General features: G+C 42.3%; 1 protein-coding gene across 3 annotated transcripts in view; it reads left to right on the top strand.

Moving 5' to 3' along the window:
* Nucleotides 1–24,236, top strand: part of UBE2W (ubiquitin conjugating enzyme E2 W) — a 43,573-nt gene that overhangs the window by 15,259 nt on the left and 4,078 nt on the right. For all 3 annotated transcript variants that reach the window (XM_056522164.1, XM_056522165.1, XM_056522166.1), the window contains 4 exons: nt 1,618–1,709; nt 12,730–12,832; nt 14,729–14,884; nt 21,568–21,643. In XM_056522164.1, the coding sequence (XP_056378139.1) occupies nt 1,618–1,709; nt 12,730–12,832; nt 14,729–14,884; nt 21,568–21,643 (427 nt within the window). The remainder of the gene's footprint in view (nt 1–1,617; nt 1,710–12,729; nt 12,833–14,728; nt 14,885–21,567; nt 21,644–24,236) is intronic.

Genomic DNA, 24,236 nt, shown 5'->3' with positions numbered 1-24,236 from the left:
CGATCTAAAGGGTTAATAGCCAGCCGCGGCGATTAGCGGCGGCCCCCGGTTACTGAGAACAGCCGGGGGCTGCAGAGTATGGAGCGGGCACGAGTCGGAGCCCGCTCCATACACCCAGAGCGACTCCGCGTCAGATCCGGCTGACAAAATGTGGAACTTGTATCTCCTGATGCCCAGGACATGCTGGTCCGGGTGTCAGGAGATACAAATTCCACATCACTAAAAGAATCGATTCAAAAATATTTTGAATCGATTCAGTATCGGCAAGTGAAAAATCGCAATAATCACGCAAATCGATTTTTTTTCTTACATCCCTACTGCCACTGCAGTTTTTGAGCCAAAGCCAGACGTGTACTCAAAAGGAATAGGACATATAAAGGAAGGACTTGCACTTCTCCTCCCTTATGGATCCACTTCTGACTTTGGCTCAAAAACTGCAGTGGCGGTATTCCAAAAAACTGCCAGAAAAAAAAACAACCTTTTCCCATTAAAAAAAAAACATGTAAATAAAAATAAATGTAAATGTCCGAACTATAAAAAAATATATTGTTAATTAAACCGCATGGTCGATGGCGTACACGTAAAATAAATTCCAAAATAGTGTATTTTTGGTCACACTTTATACCATAAAAAAATTAATAAAAAGCGATCAAAAAGTCCGATCAAAACAAAAATGCTATTGATAAAAACTTCAGATCACGGAACAAAAAATGAACCCTCATTTATCCCTGTGTGCGGAAAAAAAATAAATTTTTGTGCATGTAGTTATGATTTTTTTCCCCAGAAGTAAGACAAAATCAAACCTATATATGTAGGGTATCATTTTAATTGTATGGACCTACAGAATAAAGATAAGGTGTCATTTTTACTGAAAAATGCACTGCGTAGAAAGGTAAGCCCCCAAAAGTTACAAAATGGCGTTTTGTTCTTTTTTTTATTTTTTTTTTTTTTCAATTTTGTTGCCATAGATCTTTGGTTAAAATGTAATTACAAAGTAGAATTGGTGGCGCAAAAAAAAAAAAAAAAAAAAAGCCTCATATGGGTCTGTAGGTGCAAAATTGAAAGGGTTATGATTTTTAAAAGGTGAGGAGATAAAAACGGAAAAACCCTGTGTCCCCAAGAGGTCAATGACAGTGCCCATGTAAATCAGGATTTTATGTTACACTTAGTGTTAATTTTGGTGAGTCTGTAGAGATCACTCTTCACCAGTCATCTACAGAAAATAATGACCACAGTTTATCCCCTCCCCATCTTTGTTCCTAGACCTCTGCACAGAGTATGCTCACAACACTCCCCCCATGAAAGTCAATGAGTGATCTCCAGACTACATATCCCTATGGTGCATACAGATGCTGTAAAGTGTCTCTGGATCTAAACAGAGCAGAGTAATAGGACAGAATGCAGAGGTGGTCACCCCCCATGATCATAGAATTGGAAAAATCATTATGTATCTGTATCTGTTTTTAGTTTGAAATAAAAAATGATACAATCCCTTTAGGGTCAGAAAACGTGCTCTTCCCTATATGATGGGTCACGTAACTCAATAAGTTGTAATGTAATAATGTTTGTATGAAATATAAAATATAACACTATCATGGTTTCTTTTATGCTTCGCAGAAGCGGCTGCAGAAAGAATTGTTGGCTTTGCAGAATGAGCCTCCACCAGGGATGACCTTAAATGAAAAGAGCGTTCAGAATTCTATTACACAGTAAGTGAAATGAAAAGGGTCCTTAACTGCTGTGTCTAAATGCATGGCTGGCATAAATAGCTTATGCTTTAATGGGCTTTTCATTACACACATGAAGTAGTTGTGGGACGTCTGATCTGGGAATAGGCAAACGCAATGAAAGCTGAGGGGGATTCAACAAGAACGGTGTGAGGGACAAGTGGAGCCGCCGCTCACAAATGAGATTTCAGTTCTCGTGTTTCAGAGCCTTTTCAAAAATCAAACTTGGTGCTTTGGTCAGTTCCTTAAGTTGTCTTTAAATTGCCACTGTCAGAATCAAAAGCTTTTTTTTTTTTTTTTTTTTTATATGTTGTCATCGTCATTGTCCCAGCTGAGGCACAGTCCAGTAAGTGAGGACGGGACTAGCACTCCTCTGGGGTCACTCCTGTCCTGTCTATCAGACTCCTGTCTAAAACAGAGAGGAGGAGGTTACAGAGAAGCCTGCAGTGATTGGATGAAGAGACCCAGCACAGCAGTTTCAGGGAGGTAGTGAATGCATGGTGAGTGAGGGCGGGCTCAAGGCTTGCCTAGGATATGCCCCTTCCTGAGCAGTGGATGCCAGAATGATTTTCGCAGCAGTTCAGAGGGATTTGGAGCATACAGTCATGGCTGTAAATGTTGGCACCCCTGAAATTTTTCAAGCAAATGAAGTATTTCTCACAGAAAAGGATTCAGTAACACATGTTTTGCTATACACATGTTTATTCCCTTTGTGTGTATTGGAACTAAACGAAAAAAAAGGGAGGAAAAAAGCAAATTGGACATAGTCACACCAAACTCCAAAAATGGGCTGGACAAAATTATTGGCACCCTTAAAGGGGTAGGCCAGTGGTGAAAAACGTATCCCCTATCCTAAGGATAGGGGATAAGTTTGAGATCGCTGGGGCCCCCTGCGATCTCTCTGTACGGTGGCCAGGCCCTCCGGCCAGATAGCGGGTGTCGACCTCAGTACGAAGCGGCGGCCGACACACCCCCTCAATACATCGCCATGGCAGAGCCGGAGATTGCCGAAGGCAGCGCTCCAGCTCTGCCATAGAGTTGTATTGAGGGGGCGTGTCGGCCGCCACTTCGTGCGGTGGTCGACACGCCCCCTTCCCGCGGGCTGTCAGGGCCCCGTACAGGAGATCGCGGGGGGGCCCCAGCAGTCGGACCCCCCTCAATCTGCAACTTATCCCCTATCCTTAGGATAGGGGATAAGTTGTTCACCACTGGACTACTCCTTTAACTTAAAGGGGTACTCCGGTGGAAAACTTTTTTTTTTTTTAAATCAACTTGTGCCAGAAAGTTAAACATATTTGTAAATTACTTCTATTAAAAAATCTTAATCCTTCCAGTACCTTTTAGGGGCTGTATACTAAAAGAGGAAATGCTTTTCTTTTTGGATTTCTCTTCTGTCAAGACCACAGTGCTTTCTGCTGACCTCTGCTGTCCATTTTAGGAACTGTCCAGAACAGGAGAAAATCCCCATAGTAAACGTATGCTGTCACGCCCCCTCCCATAGGCTTGCATTGAGGGGGCGGAGCGTGACCTCACAATACTCCGGCCCCATGATCGGCAGTCATCAGACCTGGAGTGAGCATGCTCTGGGTGCTGCCTGAAAGATCACGGGGGTCCCCAACGGCGGGACCCCCGCGATCAGGCATCTTACATAAGATGTCTTAGCGCCGGAGTACCCCTTTAACATTCCTCCCAATCAAGGCTTATCTCCACAGAACCTGCCAAGCAAACAATTTAGGCTCCTTTATCCAGCACAATGCCCACTTCATTACAAACCCCCTATGTGTATTGCCCCACAGAGTAATAGTGCTCCCTCTGTGCCCCCATATAGTAGTTAGGCCCATACTGCCCCCTGTAGGGGATAAGATGTCTGATCGTGTGGTTCCTGCCGCTGGGGACTCCTGCGATCTCTGCAGCGCCACCTCGCCGTCCTCACCACAGAGCACACTGGCTCTGTGCGTAATGACAGGGCGATGCAGGAAACGGAGCATTGTCACGTCCCACCCACTCAATACAAATCTGTGCCCCCTCCTATAGACTTGTACTAAGGGGGCGTGATGTCACAGGGGGGGCGGAGCCTTGATGTTACGGTGCTCCGTTCCCTGCAGAGCCAGTGTGCTCTATAGTGATGCAGGCAGGGTGTCGCTGCAGAAATCACGGGGGTCCCCAGCGATCAGACACCTATCAAAGGATAGGGGATAAAATATCTGGAGCGGAGTACCCCTTTAAAGTGGCCGTGGACAATTTTAGAGCAGTGTCCAGTGGCTGCGGCAATTTTTTTTCCACGTACAGGAGAACTGGGAGAACTGCTAGTTACCTTTGGGGATATGTGGTGTACCCTGGGTTGGGATTTGCTGCTCTAGATTATTGCTTAGTGTTTATTGATATGTTTGTTGTATATTTTCAAAGCACCATTTACACATTGCAGAAAAAATCTGTGTAGATTTTGCCCTGTTGTGCCTTAGAAAATTTGGAAATCTGCATTTGGATGGTATGGATTACTCTGCAGCTTATTCACCCTGTGTGAGTGTGCCCTTAGGGTGTGTTCACACATTGTGGTTAAATTGAGCGTGTTTTCATTTTCTAGTGAAAAAATGTGATTTAAGTGCAACATGTGACCACACCACAAACTTGAGCAAACTTCAATTCCTTATTGTAATCACTTATTGAGTCATTCTTCATTCTCCCCAATGAATGAAAGTCTCACAAGCTCTGTGTTTAACCTAGCAACAAGCGACGCCACCAGTTGGTGATACTACTGGAGTTTAGCCCTCACTACATGGTAGAACAGCTGGCTGCATTGCAAATCCCTGCCCAATTATTCATCTGGTGTTGGGATTTTTTTTGTTCTGTATTACGTTCGGAAATCTTCGACTCTCCCATAGAGCTATATAAAGGGAGTGGCGGGGGTCATGACGCGCCGGTGTGAAGGAAAGTCGGGGCTACAAACAGGAGATCACGGTGGGCCTCAGCGCTTGGACCCCCCGCGATCTAAAACTTATCCACTATGCTTTGGATAGGGTTTTTTATTATTTTTTTTTTACATGATACTTCTCCTTTAATGTACAATTATGTAAACTGAAAATTATGTAGTCTAGTGTAAAGGCTATGAGCCATGAACTGCCAACCCTTAAATATTTTTTAGTTGCTCTGCAGGTATAGTCAGAATCCGATCTGAGTTTTAATGCAGCATTTTAGTTCTTTAATGTAAAGGGCGGTGATGTAACGTAATGCGATGAGTGTGTTCCATTAGTCGGTGGCTTATGTGTCACATTGTCAGGACCGATATTGTAGTTGAAGTTCTTTCTTTTTAACATGAAGCTTTAGTTTTGAGGTTTGTGTTATTATACAAAGAAATGGGATTAATTTAATGCATTTCTTTATTGAAATCTGCATCTGAAAAACAATAGCACTTAAAGGGTACCTCTCATCCAAAAAACTTTTGATATATAATAGATTAATGTATGCAGAATAACTTTACAATTGCATGTTATTAAAAAATATGCTTCTTTCTATTTAATTTTCCACTTCAAAGAAATGACCACTAGAGGTCTCCCTACCAGTCCTGGCAGCAAGCATTTCAGACTCCTGCTGGAGTCCTAAACACTACGAGCTGCCAGTCTGCTTTGTTCACAAAGGAGAACACTCAGAGCTGCCAGCCTGCTTTGTTCACAGCCTTTTTGGCTGTGAACAAAGCAGGCTGGCAGCTCTGAGTGTTTAGGACTCCAGCATGAGTCAGAAATGCTTGCTGACAGGACTGATCGGGAAAAATACAATAGAAAGAAGCATATTTTTCATTAACATGCTATTGGAAAGTTATTCAACATTCATTAATCTAAAATATATCAAAAGTTTATTTGATGAGAGGTACCCTTTAATACAAGGCACTTAAAGGGGTACTCCGCTGCCCTGCTTTCGGAGCTCTGCTCCCCAGCGTCCGGAAGTTTATTGTTCCGAACGCTGTGTGCAGGCTTCCGCGCGGAAGCCCGCACACAGCGTTCGGAACAATAAACTTCAGGACACTGGGGAGCAGAGCTCCGAAAGCAGGGCAGCGGAGTACCCCTTTAAGATCAGATGACAGTGTTCGTAAAGTTATTACAATGCCAGTAGATGTACATACAGATAATGATTTCTTTTTACAAAACCAAACGCATCCGCTCGATGCAAATACTAGGCCCTCAAACCAAAGAGACAGCAGAAGTGGTTAACAAAACATACTCCAAAAATCTTGTCAACATACCCATAAATCTAGTCAAGGGGAACAATACCGAACTATATTAGAAAGAGAGTCAGAGTTCACGTGAAGGCGTTCTAACCTAACCCACTGGTGTGTTCACCTTATTAATAAATTCCCACTTCACAGGGGTATAGGCTAAATCTAATGTTGAGCTATAAGCTTCCTAGAGATATAGGGGGACATTTTATCAAAGCATTTAGTAGGTTTTTTTCTTCTTAAAATTGTTGCAAAAAAAGTTGCATGTGCGACTACTCAATTTTTTGCGTGACTTTTTGATTGTGCAGTGCCCTAAGAAAAAAAAAAATTGCTTACCAAAGCAAAAAGTTATTTTTGACAGTGGCCAGAGATTTATCAAGTGCGAAAGTCGCCAAAAAAAGTCGCATTGCATGAAAAAACCTACTAAATTTACTCCAGCTCAGACACGGAGCAGAAAAAAACTCTACCAAAGCAAAAAATTAATTTTAAAATTTGCTTACGTAAAAGAAATTTATCAACAGGCTGAAACTAGTTGATAAATAAGTTGCACATAAGCAAAAAAATTGTAGGAAAAAATTAACTACAATAAAATACATAAGCAAACATTGATAAATGTCCCTCATTGAGTCCTATCATTCAGACCTTGTAGTCCCTAGATACCACTTTAGAATACACAGATGAAATAAGACAAAGCACTGCAGATATTTTATCTAGATATTTTAACTAAAAACTGCTTAGTCCTTTCTTTAGAAAAAGCAGGATGTCCTATGTTTCTGCCAGCTGAATAGAAAGTGCATTTTGTAGTTGGCTGGATGCAAGTCCTTGCCGGTTGCAGCAATTACATCCGTACGTCACATGCCATAGCCAATCACTATATCGCACCATGCATATTGGTGTCACTGCTGAAACCACTTCCGCGTCATGTGAGTGATTTACATGAGGTCATCTCTGCAAGATGGGGCACTGGAGCCTCAGGGGATTTACGTGTGAGTAATGGTTATTTTTTTATCTTACTATATTTCCTGGTCTTGGGCAATTTTCTTAAATGGATCTAAGGGTCCAGCTTTTTTTTTTGGGCTATTAGGATATCTCATATTGGGTCGGCAGGACATGTTGTTGTAGTTTGTACATGTCTATATATACATTTTATTTAAAGGAAAACTGTCACATTTTCTCCCGCACTATCCACCGGTATTGGTGGATAGTGCGGGAGACGCTGATTAAAACGAGCCCTACCTTGGTCTGATCCGCGCCGCCGTTCGCCCGCAATTGTAGTTTTAATCTCTATGTATATCATGCTGTAACTGGCAGAGGCGGGGCTTCTGCGGGCTAACGGACACTGATGTCAGCGCCGCTCATGAATATTCATCCCTCCTGTTCTCCCTCTCTTCGCCGCTCCTAACCAGAGGGAGGGATGAATATTCATGAGCGGCGCTGACGTCAGTGTCCGTTAGCCCGCAGAAGCACCGCCTTTGCCAGTTACAGCAGGATATACACAGAGATTAAAACTACAATTGCGGGCGAACGGTGGCGCGGATCAGACCAAGGTAGGGCTCGTTTTAATCAGCGTCTCCCGCACTATCCACCAATACCTGTGGAGTGCGGGAGAAAATATGTGACAGTTTTCCTTTAAGTTTTGATTATACATTACAGTCTTATGTTTGCCAAGTGCTGCTGGCGACTGACACAGTGACTGGTAAGTGAGGCCCTTAACATACAGTTACATCAGGATACATAAAGGGGTTAAAAAAGAGGTTCACTACATCCAATGCATTTTTAAGGTCTTATGGGGTAGTGATAGTTGTAATGTTGACAAGTGTTACTGCCACAGACAGAAAAAACAAAAAACATACAAACCACTTTTTACAAGTTATAGCAGTGTTTCCCAACCAGGGTGCCTCCAGCTATTGCAAAACTACAACTCCCAGCATGCCGCTGTCCGAGCATGCTGGGAGTTGTAGTTTTGCAACAGCTGGAGGCACCCTGGTTTGGAAACACTGAATTATAGGGACATGTCAAAAGATTTGATCGGTTGGGGTCTGGATGCTGAGACTCCTACTAGGGCAAATGGGTAAAAGCGCTCAGCTAAGTATACAGTGGGGCAAACAAGTATTTAGTCAGCCACCAATTGTGCAAGTTCTCCCGCAAAAAAATTGAGAGGCCTGTAATTTTCATTATAGGTATCCCTCAACTATGAGAGACATAATGAGAAAAAAAAATCCATAAAATCACATTGTCTGATTTTTAAAGAATTTATTTGCAAGTTATGGTGGAAAATAAGTATTTAGTCACCTACAAACAAGCAAAATCTCTGGCTCTCACAGGCCTGTAACTTCTTCTTTAAAGGGGTACTCTGTTACCTTGCTGTCGGAGCTCCGAAAGTTATTGTTCCGAACGATGTGTGTTGCGGGCTTCCATGTTCAGGGCCGCCCCTCGTGAGGTCACGCCTGCCCCCTCGTAACGTCGTGCCTCCTTCTCCTAGACTTTCGTTGAGGGGGCGGGCATAATGTCACGAGGGGCGGCCCTGAACATGGAAGCCCGCACACACATCGTTCGGAACAATAACTTCCGGACGCTGGAAAGCGGAGCTCCGACAGCAAGGTAACAGAGTACCCCTTTAAGAGTCTCCTCTGTCCTCCACTCGTTACCTGTATTAATATGGCCCCTGTTTGAACTTGTTATCAGTATAAAAGACACCTGTCCGCAACCTCAAACAGTCACACTCCAAACTCCACTATGGCCAAGACCAAAGAGCTGTCGATGGACACCAAAAACAAAATTGTAGACCTGCACCAGGCTGGGAAGACTGAATCTGAAATAGGCAAGCAGCTTGGTGTGAAAAAAATCAATTGTGAGAGCAATTATTAGAAAATGTAAGACATACAAGACCACTGATAATCTTCATCGACCTGGGGCTCCATGCAAGATCTCACCCCGTGGTGTCAAAATGATCACAAGAACGGTGAGCAATAATCCCAGAACCACACTGGGGGACCTACTGAATGACCTGCAGAGAGGTGGGACCAAAGTAACAAAGGCTACCACCAGTAACACACTACACCGCCAGGGACTCAAATCATGTAGTGCCAGATGTGTTCCCCTGCTTAAGCCAGTACATGTCTGGGCCTGTCTGAAGTTTGTCAGAGAGCGTTTGGATGATCCAGAAGAGTATTGGGAGAATGTCATATGGTCAGATGAAAATCTCCTTATATCAGCAAGGGCATTGAAGATGAAACGTGGCTGGGTCTTTCAGCATGACAATGAACCCAAACACACCGCCCGGGCAATGAAGGAGTGGCTTCATAAGAAGCATTTCAAGGTCCTGGAGTGGCCTAGCCAGTCTCCAGATCTCAACCCCATAAAAAAACCTTTGGAGGGAGTTGAAAGTCCGTGTTGCCCAGCGACAGCCCCAAAACATCACTGCTCTAGAGGAGATCTGCATGGAGGAATGGGCCAAAATACCAGAAACTGTGTGTGAGAACCTTGTGAAGACTTACAGAAAACATTTGACCTCTGTCATTGCCAACAAAGGTATATAACAAAGTATTGGGATAAACTTATGTTATTCACCAAATACTTATTTTCCACCATAATTTTCAAATCAATTCTTTAAAAATTAGACAATGTGATTTTAGGGATTTTTTTTCTCATTATGTCTCTCATAGTTGAGGTATACCTATGATGAAAATTACAGCCTCTCATCTTTTAAAGTGGCAGAACTTTCACAATTGGTGGCTGACTACTTTTTTGCCCCACTTTATCTCTCTCTTGGAGGATTCTATAGTAAGTCTTACAGCAAGGAGAGAGATGGGGAGAGCAGCACTCAGCTGAATGCTTCTCCCCACTCCGTACTGAGTCTCCGTACCCAGACCCCAATCAGTCAAAACTTTTGAAATCTCTATGACAGTAACACTTTAATGTCTGAACTATAGTCACAGTAATTGGGCTCTGCAGTTGTACTGAACTTAGCTTATACACCCGTAGACCCTGGTGACAATCAGGAGAGCTGAGGGTGAAGGAGCTCTTCATCAATAGACTTTTGTGTGTGTTCATGTTGCCATTTGACTTTTTCTTTGCTCTTTATCTTTATATATTAACACTATATATCAGTGTATGCAGACGAGATATTGTGTAAGTGCTCCTTTGATATCACACAAGATCGGTTTTGTATCTCTCCTATCAGTGTGATATCTGACCCTCTGTTTGGTGAGATACTTGCTTTGTAGATGCAGCAATCTAACAGGTTTCTGATGCCTGTGAAGACATGTACTTTACCACTCGGCAGTATCTGCATACAGGTAGCTTCTTTAGTATGACGTACCTTTTGTACAACCTGTTCTCTTTCCTAGTACGGCCTTTCTTACTCCATTTTATGGGCTGTGGACAGAAAGATTCTTAGCAGCTGCTTGTCTTACCGCATATAGGGATCCATACACAGACTTGTTTAGAAGAAGGAATGAATGTGCAAGAAATGATGCATCAAAACCAAGCTTGTGTTCACATCTGCCTTTCTAACGGAAGCCGCAATCACGGAAGGATTAAGCTTCTTTAAGGCTTAAAAAAAAAAAAAAAAACAAGTGAAACTTTATTCATAATGGAGTTTTCTTAAAAAACAGATGCAGCAGAACATCATTTTTCAAACCGTTTACGTTTTTTAACTGTATAGGGGTTAAAATTTGTACACACGTCTTGATACAGTTTAGTCCAGTTTTGAGGAACCTGTTTTTCATTAAAAACCTGATACAGGAACTGTATTTCAAAAACGTGGTGTGAATGCAGCCACAGCGGTGTGAAGTTCTAATTTACCTTTTAGAAATGTGATTATGTTAGTCTGAGCCTTAAACGTAAAGGTGAGCAGAGCCTAAAGCAAGACATAGAAGGAAATGTAGCCACACATGCATTCAAGAAAGGCCAAACCTGCCTGAGTTGCTGTGCCTATACAGCAGCGGGTGGTGGTGCTATGTAGAGAACTTTTACTCTTTTATATGGAGTACACATTGTTCTAAAGATTTATAATATGGCTATGATCCTAGTGATGACACTATATATATATATATATATATATATATATATATATATATATATATATATATATACACATACACAAGATCAGCGTCCCTTGAGAAAGTCCATCAAGCAGATGAAACATGCGTTGGGGCAGTGGCGACAGGACCTTACTATGGGTAAGTGTTGCAGCATATGGTATACGGTATGCTAATTATATAGCGTTGTACCTTCAGTCACCGTTAGAGGCTGTTTATTAGTGGAGGCTTAGGCCTGGTTCCTCCCTATAGGCATATTATACAAACGAGACCCATATATTGCTGCTCACTTTATCTTCTATCCCTTACTGTCTGGTGACAGAATATCACTAGAGATGAGCGAATTTACAGTAAATTCGATTTGTCACTAACTTCTCGGCTCGGCAGTTGATGACTTATCCTGCGTAAATTAGTTCAGCCTTCAGGTGCTCCGGTGGGCTGGAAAAGGTGGATACATTCCTAGGAAAGAGCCTCCTAGGACTGTATCCACCTTTTTCCAGCCCACCGGAGCACCTGAAGGCTGAACTAATTTATGCAGGATAAGTCATCAACTGCCGAGCCGAGAAGTTCGTGACAAATCGAATTTACTGTAAATTCGCTCATCTCTAAATATCATTAGTGTGATCTGTCCCATCTTCTTCGATTTTGTATTCATAAGTCTAAATATTTTTCTTATTTTTGCACTACTAAAAAAATATTAATTTCACAGGTATGTGTTTTTTAATAGATTGATTATTAAAGCATATATTTTTCAGTAGCAAATGCTCTAGTCCTTCTTTTTGTGTGTGTGTGTGTGCGTGCGTGCGTGCGCGTGCGTGTATGTATATATATATATATATATATATATATATATATATATATATATATATATATATATATAAAAATTTTTTATTATTTGCTCATAATTACCATGTAACCTTTCTTATGGATTGGCTTCTTAGCTTCTAACGTCTAGGCAGCGTCACCCATGTGCGTCAGCACTTCCTCCATTCTTGCCGGTCAGCCTACATTTGCAGTATTTGGCTGGTTGCCTGTGTAAGCGCTGGCAGCTCCCATAGGTTGTCTGTCCATATGAGTGACAAGGAACCAGCTCGACTCGTAGTTGTGAATATACGTCCATAATTACAGCCGTCACCATAATAACCTCTTAGTCTGATCTGCTCTTTACTTTTGCCCATAATTATAGCTGTTGTCTCTTGTAGGATGGTAACCCGGAATATGCATTTATTCTCACTATAATGTCATTTGTTGTATTGATGAGCCATGAAATAACAGCACATTGGGTTGTCTATGTACCACACTGCTGCTGTGGTACTATTCCTAAATGCCAGATCTTCATACAGCTGTAAAAGAAGAATTTTCTAACCGATAAGATATCTGCATCTGCCAGGTATTACAAATATTACTTGGCTGCTGCCGTCCATTGAGGAATTGTATAAAAAGGCATTATACATTACACAATGGAGCAGTGTTTTTCAACCAGGGTGCCTCCAGCTGTTGCAAAACTACAACTCCCAGCATGCCCGGACAGCCAACGGCTGTCCGGGCATGCTGGGAGTTGTAGTTTTGCAACAACCGGAGGCACTCTGGTTGGGAAAAACAAGCAGACTGCAACCAGAACTGGGAAACCTATTCTTCCACGGTCACCATGTGGAAAAACTGGGAAAATCACACAAACGTTCTGTGCAGGAATGAATCAGAAATGTGTTTTATGTAATTGGAGTCTCTTCCTTTTCTTTTACACTTTCAGGTGGATTGTAGACATGGAAGGGGCACCGGGAACGCTGTACGAAGGAGAAAAGTTTCAACTTTTATTTAAGTTTAGCAGTCGATACCCTTTTGATTCTCCTCAGGTAAGTTTAATTTTGGGCTTCATACTCACGACCAATACAGCCCCCATACAAATCTGTATTAGGCTAAGTTTCCACTTGTTTTTTTTTTTTGTTGTTTTTTTTCTGGCAGTTTTTGGATATCTGCCACTGCAGTTTTTGAGCCAAAGCCAGAAATGTATTCAAAAGAAAAGGAATAGGACATATAAAGGAAGGACTTACACTTCTCCTCCCTTATGGATCCACTTCTGACTTTGGCTCAAAAACTGCAGTGGCAGTATTCCAAAAACTGCCAGAAAAAAAAAACAAGTGGAAACTAAGCCTTTCATTTTTAGGCAAAAAAATTAAATTGTAGCAGAACTTTACACTCCGGACTGTGAGTTAGTCTGGGTCGAAGACAACCCCTTTCTCCCTTTTTTGTGATATTATGTACAACCCCCTTCTCCCTTTTTTGTGATATTATGTACAACCCCCTTCTCCCTTTTTTGGGATATTATGTACAACCCCCTTCTCCCTTTTTTGTGATATTATGTACAACCCCCTTCTCCATTTTTTGGGATATTATGTACAACCCCCTTCTCCATTTTTTGTGATATTATGTATAGTAACATGTTTGTTTGTCTAAGTGCATACAGAAGCAGATTATTCACTTAGGTAAAATAAACCTACCCTGCAGTACTGTTCAGAGGTTTTATTCGCTCACCTCAAGCCCTGCCCCCTTTTAGGCTCACATACTGAATTCCCACCAATGCAAACCCTGGAAACAAACTCCATGCTGAAGCTGTTTATGACCACATTGCTGTAAGACAGCAGGACTGACCCATGAGCGTGCTGGCTTTTGTGACACATGGAGGTTTTTTTCCTTACAGGATTATAAGCATTCTATCTGTGGGATAAAACCATGCTGTATCGGTAACAAAATATTACAAATAAATGCATACATCATATTGTTCATGGCCTTTATTTATTTTATTTTATTATTTTATTCAAGTAAACCATATATTAGTTACAGCAAAAAAAAAAAAAACTTAGCAACAGTTAAACAAAATCATGGTGCAAATGCAACGGTTTCCAACAAGATTTTTACATACTGCATTTTTACCTTGTGTTTTGTTGTTGTTGTATTTATTATTATTTTTTAATTATGACAGAATAAAGTGGCACAAAAACCATGCAAGTAAAAAAGTAAATACCTTTAAGGTTTAAGGTTAGGTCTGCCCCCTAAAGGCCTATTACAGTAATTTTGAGCACTGTGCATCCATGACCGATACCTTGCTATCCCTAAGTATTGGAATACTGGTTTTCTCTTGAGATATCCTTAAGGAAAGTAACTTATAGTAAAAAAAAAAAAATAATAATAATAATTTCTTCAGTCCCCAATGTCTGCTGCCTTTTGTGGACTGCTGGCCTTCTCCTATCAGATGAAGATTGTTATTGAGAGGTGACGATACTATTGTTTGTATTCTGTGTTAGGGGTGCCTTAAAGGGGTATTCCAGGCATAAACTTTTTTTTATATATCAACTGGCTCCTGAAAGTTAAACAGATTTGTAAATTACTTCTATTAAAAAATCTTAATTCTTCCAATAGTTATTAGCTTCTGAAGTTTTCTGTCTAGCTGCTCAATGATGATGTCATGTCCCTGGAGCTGTGCATGATGGGAGAATATCCCCATAGGAACTGCACAGCTCCCGGGACGTGAGTCATCAGAAAGCAGTTAGACAGAAAACAGCAACTCAACTTCAGAAGCTAATAACTATTGGAAGGATTAAGATTTTTTAATAGAAGTAATTTACAAATCTGTTTAACTTTCCGGAGCCAGTTGATATATAAAAAAAAGTTTTTGCCTGGAATACCCGTTTAATCACTGACTTTTCTCTAGCTTCCTTAGATCCTAAACTTGGTCCTTCTTTTCGTTGCAGGTCATGTTCACTGGTGATAATATCCCTGTCCATCCTCATGTTTATAGCAATGGTCATATCTGTTTATCTATTTTAACGGAAGATTGGTCTCCTGCGCTATCCGTGCAGTCTGTCTGTCTTAGTATAATCAGCATGCTGTCCAGCTGCAAAGAAAAGGTACGAGAGCCTGGATTCTGACCTCTACCAATATTATTTTGGGAAGCGTAATTGGTATAATCACTTGCTTTAAAATATATACGACATACAACTCATAACACAAATATAGTGTGTCAAACAATGGTACTTTATTGAAAATTACATGTATAACCATTAACCCCTCAGATGCCGTGATCAATACAGATCACGGCATCTGCGGCAGTGCAGTACTTTGAATGGATGATCCGATCATCCAGCATGGCGGCCGGAGGTCCCCTCACCTGGCTCCGGCCGTCTCCAGGGGTCTTCTGCTCTGGTCTGCGATCGAGCAGACCAGAGCAGAAGATGACCGATAATACTGATCAGTGCTGTGTCCTATGCATAGCACTGAACAGTATTAGCAATCGAATGATTGCTATAGATAGTCCCCTATGGGGACATAAAACGTGTAAAATAAATGTTGAAAAATGTAAAAATAAAAAGTTAAAAAAAGTGAAAAATCCCCTCCCCAATAAAAATGAAAATTGTCAGTTTTTCCCATTTTACCCCCAAAAAGCATAAATTTATTTTATAAACATATTATCGCCACATGCTTAAATGTCCATACTATCAAAATATAATGTTAATTATCCTGTACGATGAATGGTGTAAACGTAAAAAATTTTAGTCCAAAAATGCAGCTTTTTTGTCACATTTTATTTAAAAAAATTATTAAAAAATTATCTAAAAGTTTTATATATGCAAATGTGGTATCGATAGAAAGTAAAGATGATGGCGCAAAAAATGAGCCCTCATACCGCCCTATATATGGAAAAATGAAAAAGTTATAGGTGGTCAAAATAGGGCGATTTTAGATGACTGATTTTGTTCAAAAAGTTTAAGATTTTTATTAAGCGGTACAAAATTATCTTAAAGTATCTAGCCATAGGTATCATTTTAATTGTATTGTCCCACAGAATAAAGAACACATGTCATGTTTACCGTAAAGTGTATAGTGTGAAAACAAAACCCTCCAAATACGCAAACCTATGGTTTTCATTAAAATTTCCTCCCTAAAAATTTTTTGGGGGGTTCGCCGTACATTTTATGGTAAAATGAGAGGTTCCATTACAAAGTACAATTGGTCACGCAAAAAACAAGCCCTTATATGGGTCTGTAGATGGAAATATAAAGGAGTTATGGATTTTAGAAGGCGAGGAGGAAAAAAACGAAAACGCAAAAATAAAATTGTCCTGGTCCTTAAGGTGAAAATGGGCTTGGTCCTTAAGGGGTTAAGTACTAGGACGCAAGGGCGCACCTGTACGCCCTTCATCCTCAACAGGTTAATATTTACATCCATGAAACTGTGTGGCAGATACATGAGACTTTTTAATTAACCTTTATTTCTAAAAATATTAGGGATCGACCGATATCGTTTTTTTAGGGCCGATACCGATAATCGGTGCAGGTTAGGGCCGATAGCCGATAACTTATACCGATATTCCGGTATAAGTTATCGGCTATTTATCCCCCCTCGACACCGCTGCAGAGCATTGATTTAAAGCGGGTGCTTTAAATCAATGCACTGCAGTGGCTTTTGTGGTGCCATAGGCCGCCGCCACCACCACCCGCTTCTCTCCCCTGCCTGTCAGTGTGGTCCGGGCCATCCATCCTTCCTTCCTGTAGTGTCCGGCGGCATTCCGGGTGGAGGGTGCACCGGTCCGGGCTGTCCTTCTTCTCCGGGGGTCATCTTCTCCACTCCGGGCAGGCTCCGGCCTAGCACGCTGCATAGACGTCGCTGCGCAGCGACGCACCTGACGTCACGGCGTAGCGGCGTCTATGCAGCGTACTAGGCCGGAGCCTGCCCGGAGTGGAGAAGAGGACCCCCGGAGAAGGACAGCCCGGACCGGTGCACCCTCCACCCGGAATGGCGCCGGACACTACAGGAAGGATGGATTGCCCGGACCACCCCCATTACGGGTAAGTTTTTTTTTTTTGTTTTTTTTTATTGACTCGGAGGGTGGGGGAGGGACCCGACCGGTATAGCGGTATGGACAAAAATCCGTACCGGTATACCGCCCAGCGCTACGGGGGGGGGGGGGGGTGGCGGTCGCGGGGCGGTGTGGGGGGGGCGGGGCATTATCGGCTTATCGGCAAGGTAATTGCCGATACCGATGATGCCCAAAATCGTGATTATCGGCCAATAATATCGGCCATACCGATAATATCGGTCGATCGCTAAAAAATATTTAAAAAATATTCTGCAGTTTTTGTGTGTTTTGGCGATACTAGTTTTGCACTTTTACTTTCAGATATAAGGCATTATGGGGAAAAACATTGTACTTTTTTTGTTTTATTTGTAAAAATGTTTTTAAACTTTTATATACCCCCTTTTTGTATAACAGCTCACCTCCTGTGCCAGTACTATCTCTGTGCTGTACATTTAGGGTGCTTGCCAATGGAATGTCCTGGAAGCCCATTTTAAAAATGGATGTTGTTATAAAATATTCATTTACATTTTATTTAATAATTTTTGCATCTTTGACCTATACAGTTAGCGAGAGAGGGACGGCTTAAAGCCCAGATATGTCCTTCATTACACACATAAATGCTCTGACATTGTGAGGTCTTAGTGTATGTGTAGGATGGATTTTCCAGTGCAGGGCAGTGTCTTTCATCTTTATAAAGACTAAATGGGGTAATTTCATTTATACAGTCATGGTTGTAAATGTTGGCACCCTTGAAATTTTTCTATTAAAATAAGTATTTCTCACAGAAAAAGGATTGCAGTAACACATGTTCTGCTATACACATGTTTATTCCCTTTGTTTGTATTGGAACTAAACCAAAAAAGGAGGGGAAAAAAAGCTAATTGGACATAATGTCACACCAAACTCCAAAAATGGGCTGGACAAAATTATTGGCACCCTTTCAAAATTGTGGAAAAATAAGATTGTTTCAAGCATGTGATGCTCCTTTAAACTCACCTGGGGCAAGTAACAGGTGTGGGCAATATAAAAATCACACTTGAAAGCAGATAAAAAGGAGAGAAGTTCACTTAGTCTTTGAATTGTGTGTCTGTGTGTGCCACACTAAGCATGGACAACAGAAAGAGGAGAAGAGAACTGTCTGAGGACTTGAGAACCAAAATTGTGGGGGGAAAAAAACAATCTCAAGGTTACAAGTCCATCTCCATCTCTCCTCTAGATTTGCCTTCGACATTTAAATGAAATTAATCGCTATGGCAGGAGACCCAGGAGGACCCCACTGCTGACACAGAGACATTAAAAAGCAAGACTTAATTTTGCCAAAATGAACTTGAGTAAGCCAAAATCCTTCTGGGGAAACGTCTTGTGGACAGATGAGACCAAGATAGAGCTATTTGGTAAAGCACTCCATTCTACTGTTTACCGAAAACGGAATGAGGCCTACAAAGAAAAGAACACAGTACCTACAGTGAAATATGGTGGAGGTTCAATGATGTTTTGGGGTTGTTTTGTTGCCTCTGGCACTGGGTGCCTTGTAATCTGAGGATTACCAACGGATTTTGGTTCACACTGTACATCCCAGTGTCAGAAAGCCGGGTTTGCATTCGAGATCTTGGGTGTTCCAGCAGGATAATGACCCCAAACATACTTAAAGAAGCACCCAGAAATGGATGGCAACAAAGCACTGGAGAGTTCTGAAGTGGCCAGCAATGAGTCCAGATCTAAATCCCATTGAACACCTGTGGAGAGATCTTAAATAAGAGAGACCTGGAGCAGTTTGCAAAGGAAGAGTGGTCCAACATTCCGGCTGGGAGGTGTAAGAAGCTTATTGATGGTTATAGGAAGCGATTGATTTCAGTTATTTTTTTCCAAAGGGTGTGCAACCAAATATTAAGTTAAGGGTGCCAATAATTTTGTCCAGCCCATTTTTGGAGTTTGGTATGACAATATGTCCAATTTTCATTTTTTCCCCTCCCTTTTTTGGTTTAGTTCTAATACACACAAAGGGAATAAACAAGTGTATAGCAAAACATGTGTTACTGCAATCCTTTTCTGTGAGAAATACTTCATTTTCTAAAAAAAATTCTGGGGTGCCAACATTTACGGCCATGACTGTAGCACTGTAATCTAACCTAGTTTTCCTTACTTACACATATGATCATTTCTCAGCATGCAACCTGTCTACTTGCAGAGTAATCCCTTTGTACCCTGCAGAAATTACCTGGGTCAGTCTGGTGTGAGATCATAGCATTCCACTGACTTTCTAGTAACAATGAAATATGAGTAATTCTAAGTGCACCTCCTAGCTGCATTGATAAATAAATATTGTTAGACTTTCCAAGATGTATAATCTTAGGATTCAGATCTGTAGCTTCTCTTCCTACCTTCTTGTGATAGCAAAAAAAAAAAAAAAAAACATCTTATCCCCTTATCGAAAGGATAGGGGATAAGATGTCTGATCGCGGGGGCCCGCCACTGGGACACCCTGGGATCTCCCTGCAGCAGCCCACATTCTATGCGTAGCTGCGTCTGAAGTTTCGGAAACCGCCGGGCTTCCGAGACTTGGACGTGACGTCAAGCCACGCCCCCTCCATTCATTTCTATGGGAGGGGGCGTAACGGCCGAAACGCCCCCTGCCATAGACATGAATGGAGGGGGCGTGGCGTGATGTCCCTGTCTCAGAGGCCTGGAGGTTTCCGAAACTTCTGACACAGCTACGCATAGAATGTGGGCTGCTGCAGGGAGATCCCGGGGTGTCCCAGTGGCGGGCCGCCCGCAATCAGACATCTTATCCCCTATCCTTTCGATAGGGATAAGATGTTTTTGCCTGGAATACCCCTTTAATTGTCCATTTCACCTGTTTGGATAAAATAATATGGTTCACCCGGGGAGGGGGATACGTTTCAGATTTTTGTCTGGATTTTCCTGGTGGAGAATTCACAGCTTATACAGTAGCAGCAGGGTTGGGGGCAGCCATGGCCCCTTTGTGATGTCAGGCCACGCCCCATCAATGCAAGTCGATGGGAGGGGGCGTGTTGGCCACCACTCCCCCTCCCATAGACTTGCATTGAGGGGGCGTGGCCTGATGGCACATTATTTACATCCACACCCATCATCGGGGAAGGATGCCATTGTGGTACTTGCGGTCGGTTGCAGGGATCCTCCATTGTATGCATTTCTTTGCTGGGGATTGCCCATAGCAACAGATCACAAGTGTAGGACTTGCTCTCCCTTAGGATAAATGCACATCCGCATTTTGGTTTTGAGCACTTCCTGCCTGTCATCTTAGACTACGCCCTTGCAGTCGTGTTTACCCCTTTAAAGTTGCCATAATTGTGGCATAATAGTTTGGAAATAAAATCACAGGAGCAAATGATGTAATGATATATCAACCTGAATCTAGGTAAACGCTATCACAGGAACATAACTTCAGACAATTAGTTAAAACATAATATTTAGATCTTTTATAAATATAGTACAAAAGAAAGGGTCCTTTAAACACAGATGTCCATTCAAAGTGATCCATAAACTGGAGAAAAGAAAAGGACTAACTGGGTGCCACACTGTATCCACAGATAGTGTTACTCAGGATACAACCAAGACCCTGACAACATTTTTTTTCACATGATACATCCATCTCATTAATACTATTTGTGGCCCCCATAATTCCTAAAATCAACAGTACAATAATTACCAAATTTTATTTATAACCAAAACGGATAAATACTTATAAATGCACAAATGTACAGTAGCACATGTATGGATATATGTGCTAGAACCTCTCACCCAGGTTCAATGTATGTAGAGATCAGCTGGATGGCTTCTGTAGTAATAGGTTAATCCATTGTGGTTGAGCGGGTGGGCACCAACTTATTGTCTGAAGCTATTAACCCACATAATATTTTGGAGCACAGTAAGCCAACTAACAGTCAACTTGGACTAGACAGTCTAAAGATGCGCCAGATATATCAATTAGCCTAAGACACAGGGATAAATCTGGCACGTTTTGTAGACTGTTTAGTCCTAGACTGTCTTGTCTAAGTTTACATCACCTAAGAATTAGACCAGTGTTTCGCTACCAGGGCGCCTCCAGGTGTTGCAAAACTACAACTCCCAGCATGCCTGGACAGCCAAAGGCTGTCCAGGCATGCTGGGAGTTGTAGTTTTGCAACATCTGGAGGCACCCTGGTTGGGAAACACTGAATTAGACAGTATTAGTAAATCTAGGTCACTGACTATTCTCATTCTTTTTACATAATCTCCACAACCTGGTGCTCGTTTGTCTCAGACTTGCCCACGGAAATACTACCAATTATTCAGTGGGGAGAATATGCCACATTTCCATCCTGTGTGGCCATACCCATACACAGTATGGTGAACATGGCCAACTATCATGGAGGTGATGCCACTATCCTGAGTAGTCTGGCAGTAAAGTCTTCAAACCCTCCTTCACAGCTTGGTTGACATCCCCCTGCCCCCTCGAAGTCTTGGATGCATCATTGCTTTGTATTCCTTACTAAAGCGCAGTGCAGATAGCTGTGCCTGACATTATCGCTACATCTCCCTGCCTCCATGACTTTATTCAACCAATATTATCAAACAGAGCACAGTGCAGTAAGTTCATTTTCTGCATAATGCTAAAATGGATGATCTATACAGGGGCATTATGAATGTGGGAGGACATTTCTGATAATGCAGTATTTTTTTTATTAAATTGTGTTTCATTCTTATTTTCAGAGACGACCTCCAGATAACTCATTTTATGTAAGAACATGCAACAAAAATCCAAAGAAAACAAAATGGTGGTATCATGGTAAGTGCATAGATAGTTATCTAAATGACCTATCTGTAAATTATTATGACAAATGTGTTCCCATGTCTCCAGTTCTGATAACATCAGAAACCTGTACTACATGGCAAAAGTATGTGTACTATGTAGTAAGGCTGGGTTTACTCCTGTGTCAGAGGCTTCATTATTCTTCTCCATCATTGAGAAAAACAATTAAAAAGATAGCGCTGACAGAAAATGTTACAGCCCAGGCACAAATGGTGACTTTAATTGAAAGAAATCTGGCATTTTGCTAGACAAAATAGTGCCGCATGCGGCTCTATTTTGTCTAGTATTTTTGACAGGTTCTGTGAGAGAGCCTCCAATGCAAGTGTGACCCCAGTCCAGATTACTTGTCTATCAGCTGAGACATAAAAACGATGACCGATAAAAAGCCACCATTTATAAAACCAGTCATTTACAAACCCCCACACGCATGCACACGCACCACGACTAAGTGCATTAGAAAGAAGATGAAACATAAGACAAAGATTTAGTTATGTAGCATCATGTGATGTACATTTAATGCACAGCCCGTCATTGTGACCTCAGTAAAACCTTGAATCACTAATCAATGCACATACACAGAATTTTCGCACTTTGCAGATATTATCTACCAGCTACAGTGTCTAAGCAGTGAAGGAGGTAGGCCACACTGACTCACTGAATGAGAAATATAGCGTGTAAAATCTATCCTTTGGGAGCACAATTCTGTGCCTCAGGAGTGTGGTTTCCATGGCTGAGAAGCCGTACACACCCTGAGACCAGGCATTGGCTGGAGTGGTGGAAACACATTATTTGGAGTTAAGTTCTGCTTTACCATTTGGCATTCAGTCAGGCTAAACTGGAAGTGACCAATGTTGTATAAAAACAATTCTTCTATCACAAATGCATAATACCATTGGTGCCATTTTATGGAGAAGGAATGATGGTCTGAAGCTTTTCTGTTTGGTTTGGGCAGAGTCTTTTGTTTCAGTTAACGAAAAACGTAATATTACACACTGAAACTTCTGCCCCATGGGAAGCCTGGAGCAGTCCATGTCCCTGATAGGGATGTGGTGACAGTGAGAAGGCCTGGAAGTCGCGTCCCTGCGAAGTCAGAGTTAGGCTGGGTCCACACTACGTTTTGTCCCATACGGGAGCGCATACGGCAGGAGGGAGCTAAAACCTCGCGCTCCCGTATGTGACCGTATGCGCTCCCGTATGCCATTCACTTCAATGAGCCGACCAGAGTGAAACGTTCGGTCCGGTCGGCTCATTTTTGCGCCGTATGCGCTTTTACAACCGGACCTAAAACCGTGGTTGACCACGGTTTTAGGTCCGGTTGTAAAAGCGCATACGGCGCAAAAATGAGCCGACCGGACCGAACGTTTCACTCCGGTCGGCTCATTGAAGTGAATGACATACGGGAGCGCATACGGTGACATACGGGAGCGCGAGGTTTTAGCTCCCTCCTGCCGTATGCGCTCCCGTATGGGACAAAACGTAGTGTGGACCCAGCCTTAGCAGAGCCTCAAAAAGCTCCTGGTTGGGAGCTTTCCGGCATAGCCCCTAGTTGAGATTTTAAATCTCGTGCCGCCCCCGACCCCCTCCGTTCTCACTCTAGCGTGCTGCAGGCTGCATGCGCATTCTACCTGGCCGTGGCACCTAGTTTTATTCTTAGTTCTCTGGAGGTCTGCTGGAGCGGGGATTGCGGACTCCGGTCATTTGCTGGGGTTCCGTGGCTTCTGGTTGCGGGGCGGGTCTGGCATAGTCGGTTTCACTTGCTGCGCACTGGGAGGAGGCCGGATGCTGGGTCACGTGACCTCAGAGCGCGAAGCTTAAAAGGAAATACTTTTTCTTCACTCTGCCTCCTGTATACATGCTGGATAGCCGTGCAAGTTTTGTTAGAACGGACTTCAAGGAGGAGGTACATCTCTGAAGATGAGGGATCGCATGGATTCTCCCAGACTTCCATCCATGGGTGATGTCCACAAACAGGTCTAAAAAATTCTAAGAACAGGGAATGCGCTTTGTGTAGAATTGGGTTGGCTGCCGATTATGAAAGGCCAAATTGTGCAGCTTGTTCTAACAGAGTGATAGCAGCTGAAACCCCGTCCATACCCCGACCCCTCGGCCAATGGCCCTTCCTTCTGTGGTGGAGGAGGAAGAAGGACAGATTTTGGAAGTAAACTCTTAATTCGGGGGATAGCGCTATGTCATCAGATGATGATTCCACAGGAAACCCCTTATTTTTCATGGAAGACACTGACCAATTAATAAAGGCGGTCAGATCGTCCATGGGAATGGAAGAGACAAAGGAACAAAAATACGTCCAGGACATTATGTTTGAGGGACTGGAAATTAAGAAGAGGAGAGCTTTTCCCATTCACAGGACTATCTCTCAATTAATTTCTAGAGAGTGGGATTGCCCAGATAGTCTTTTATACAAAGGGCCATTAAAAGAAAGTATCCCTTTGATCCTGCAGACTCTAAGTATTGGGATAAGATGCCCAAAATGGATGCCCCTATTGCTCAGGTGACCAAAAAAGGGGCTTTACCCTTTGATGGCTTAGGTTCTCTTAAGGATCCGATGGAC

Source organism: Hyla sarda, chromosome 5 (assembly GCF_029499605.1).
Source record: "Hyla sarda isolate aHylSar1 chromosome 5, aHylSar1.hap1, whole genome shotgun sequence".
In the NCBI taxonomy this organism is placed as follows: domain Eukaryota; kingdom Metazoa; phylum Chordata; class Amphibia; order Anura; family Hylidae; genus Hyla; species Hyla sarda.
The sequence above is the reverse complement of the archived record's forward strand: the minus strand, read 5'-3'. Positions and strand labels throughout refer to the sequence as shown.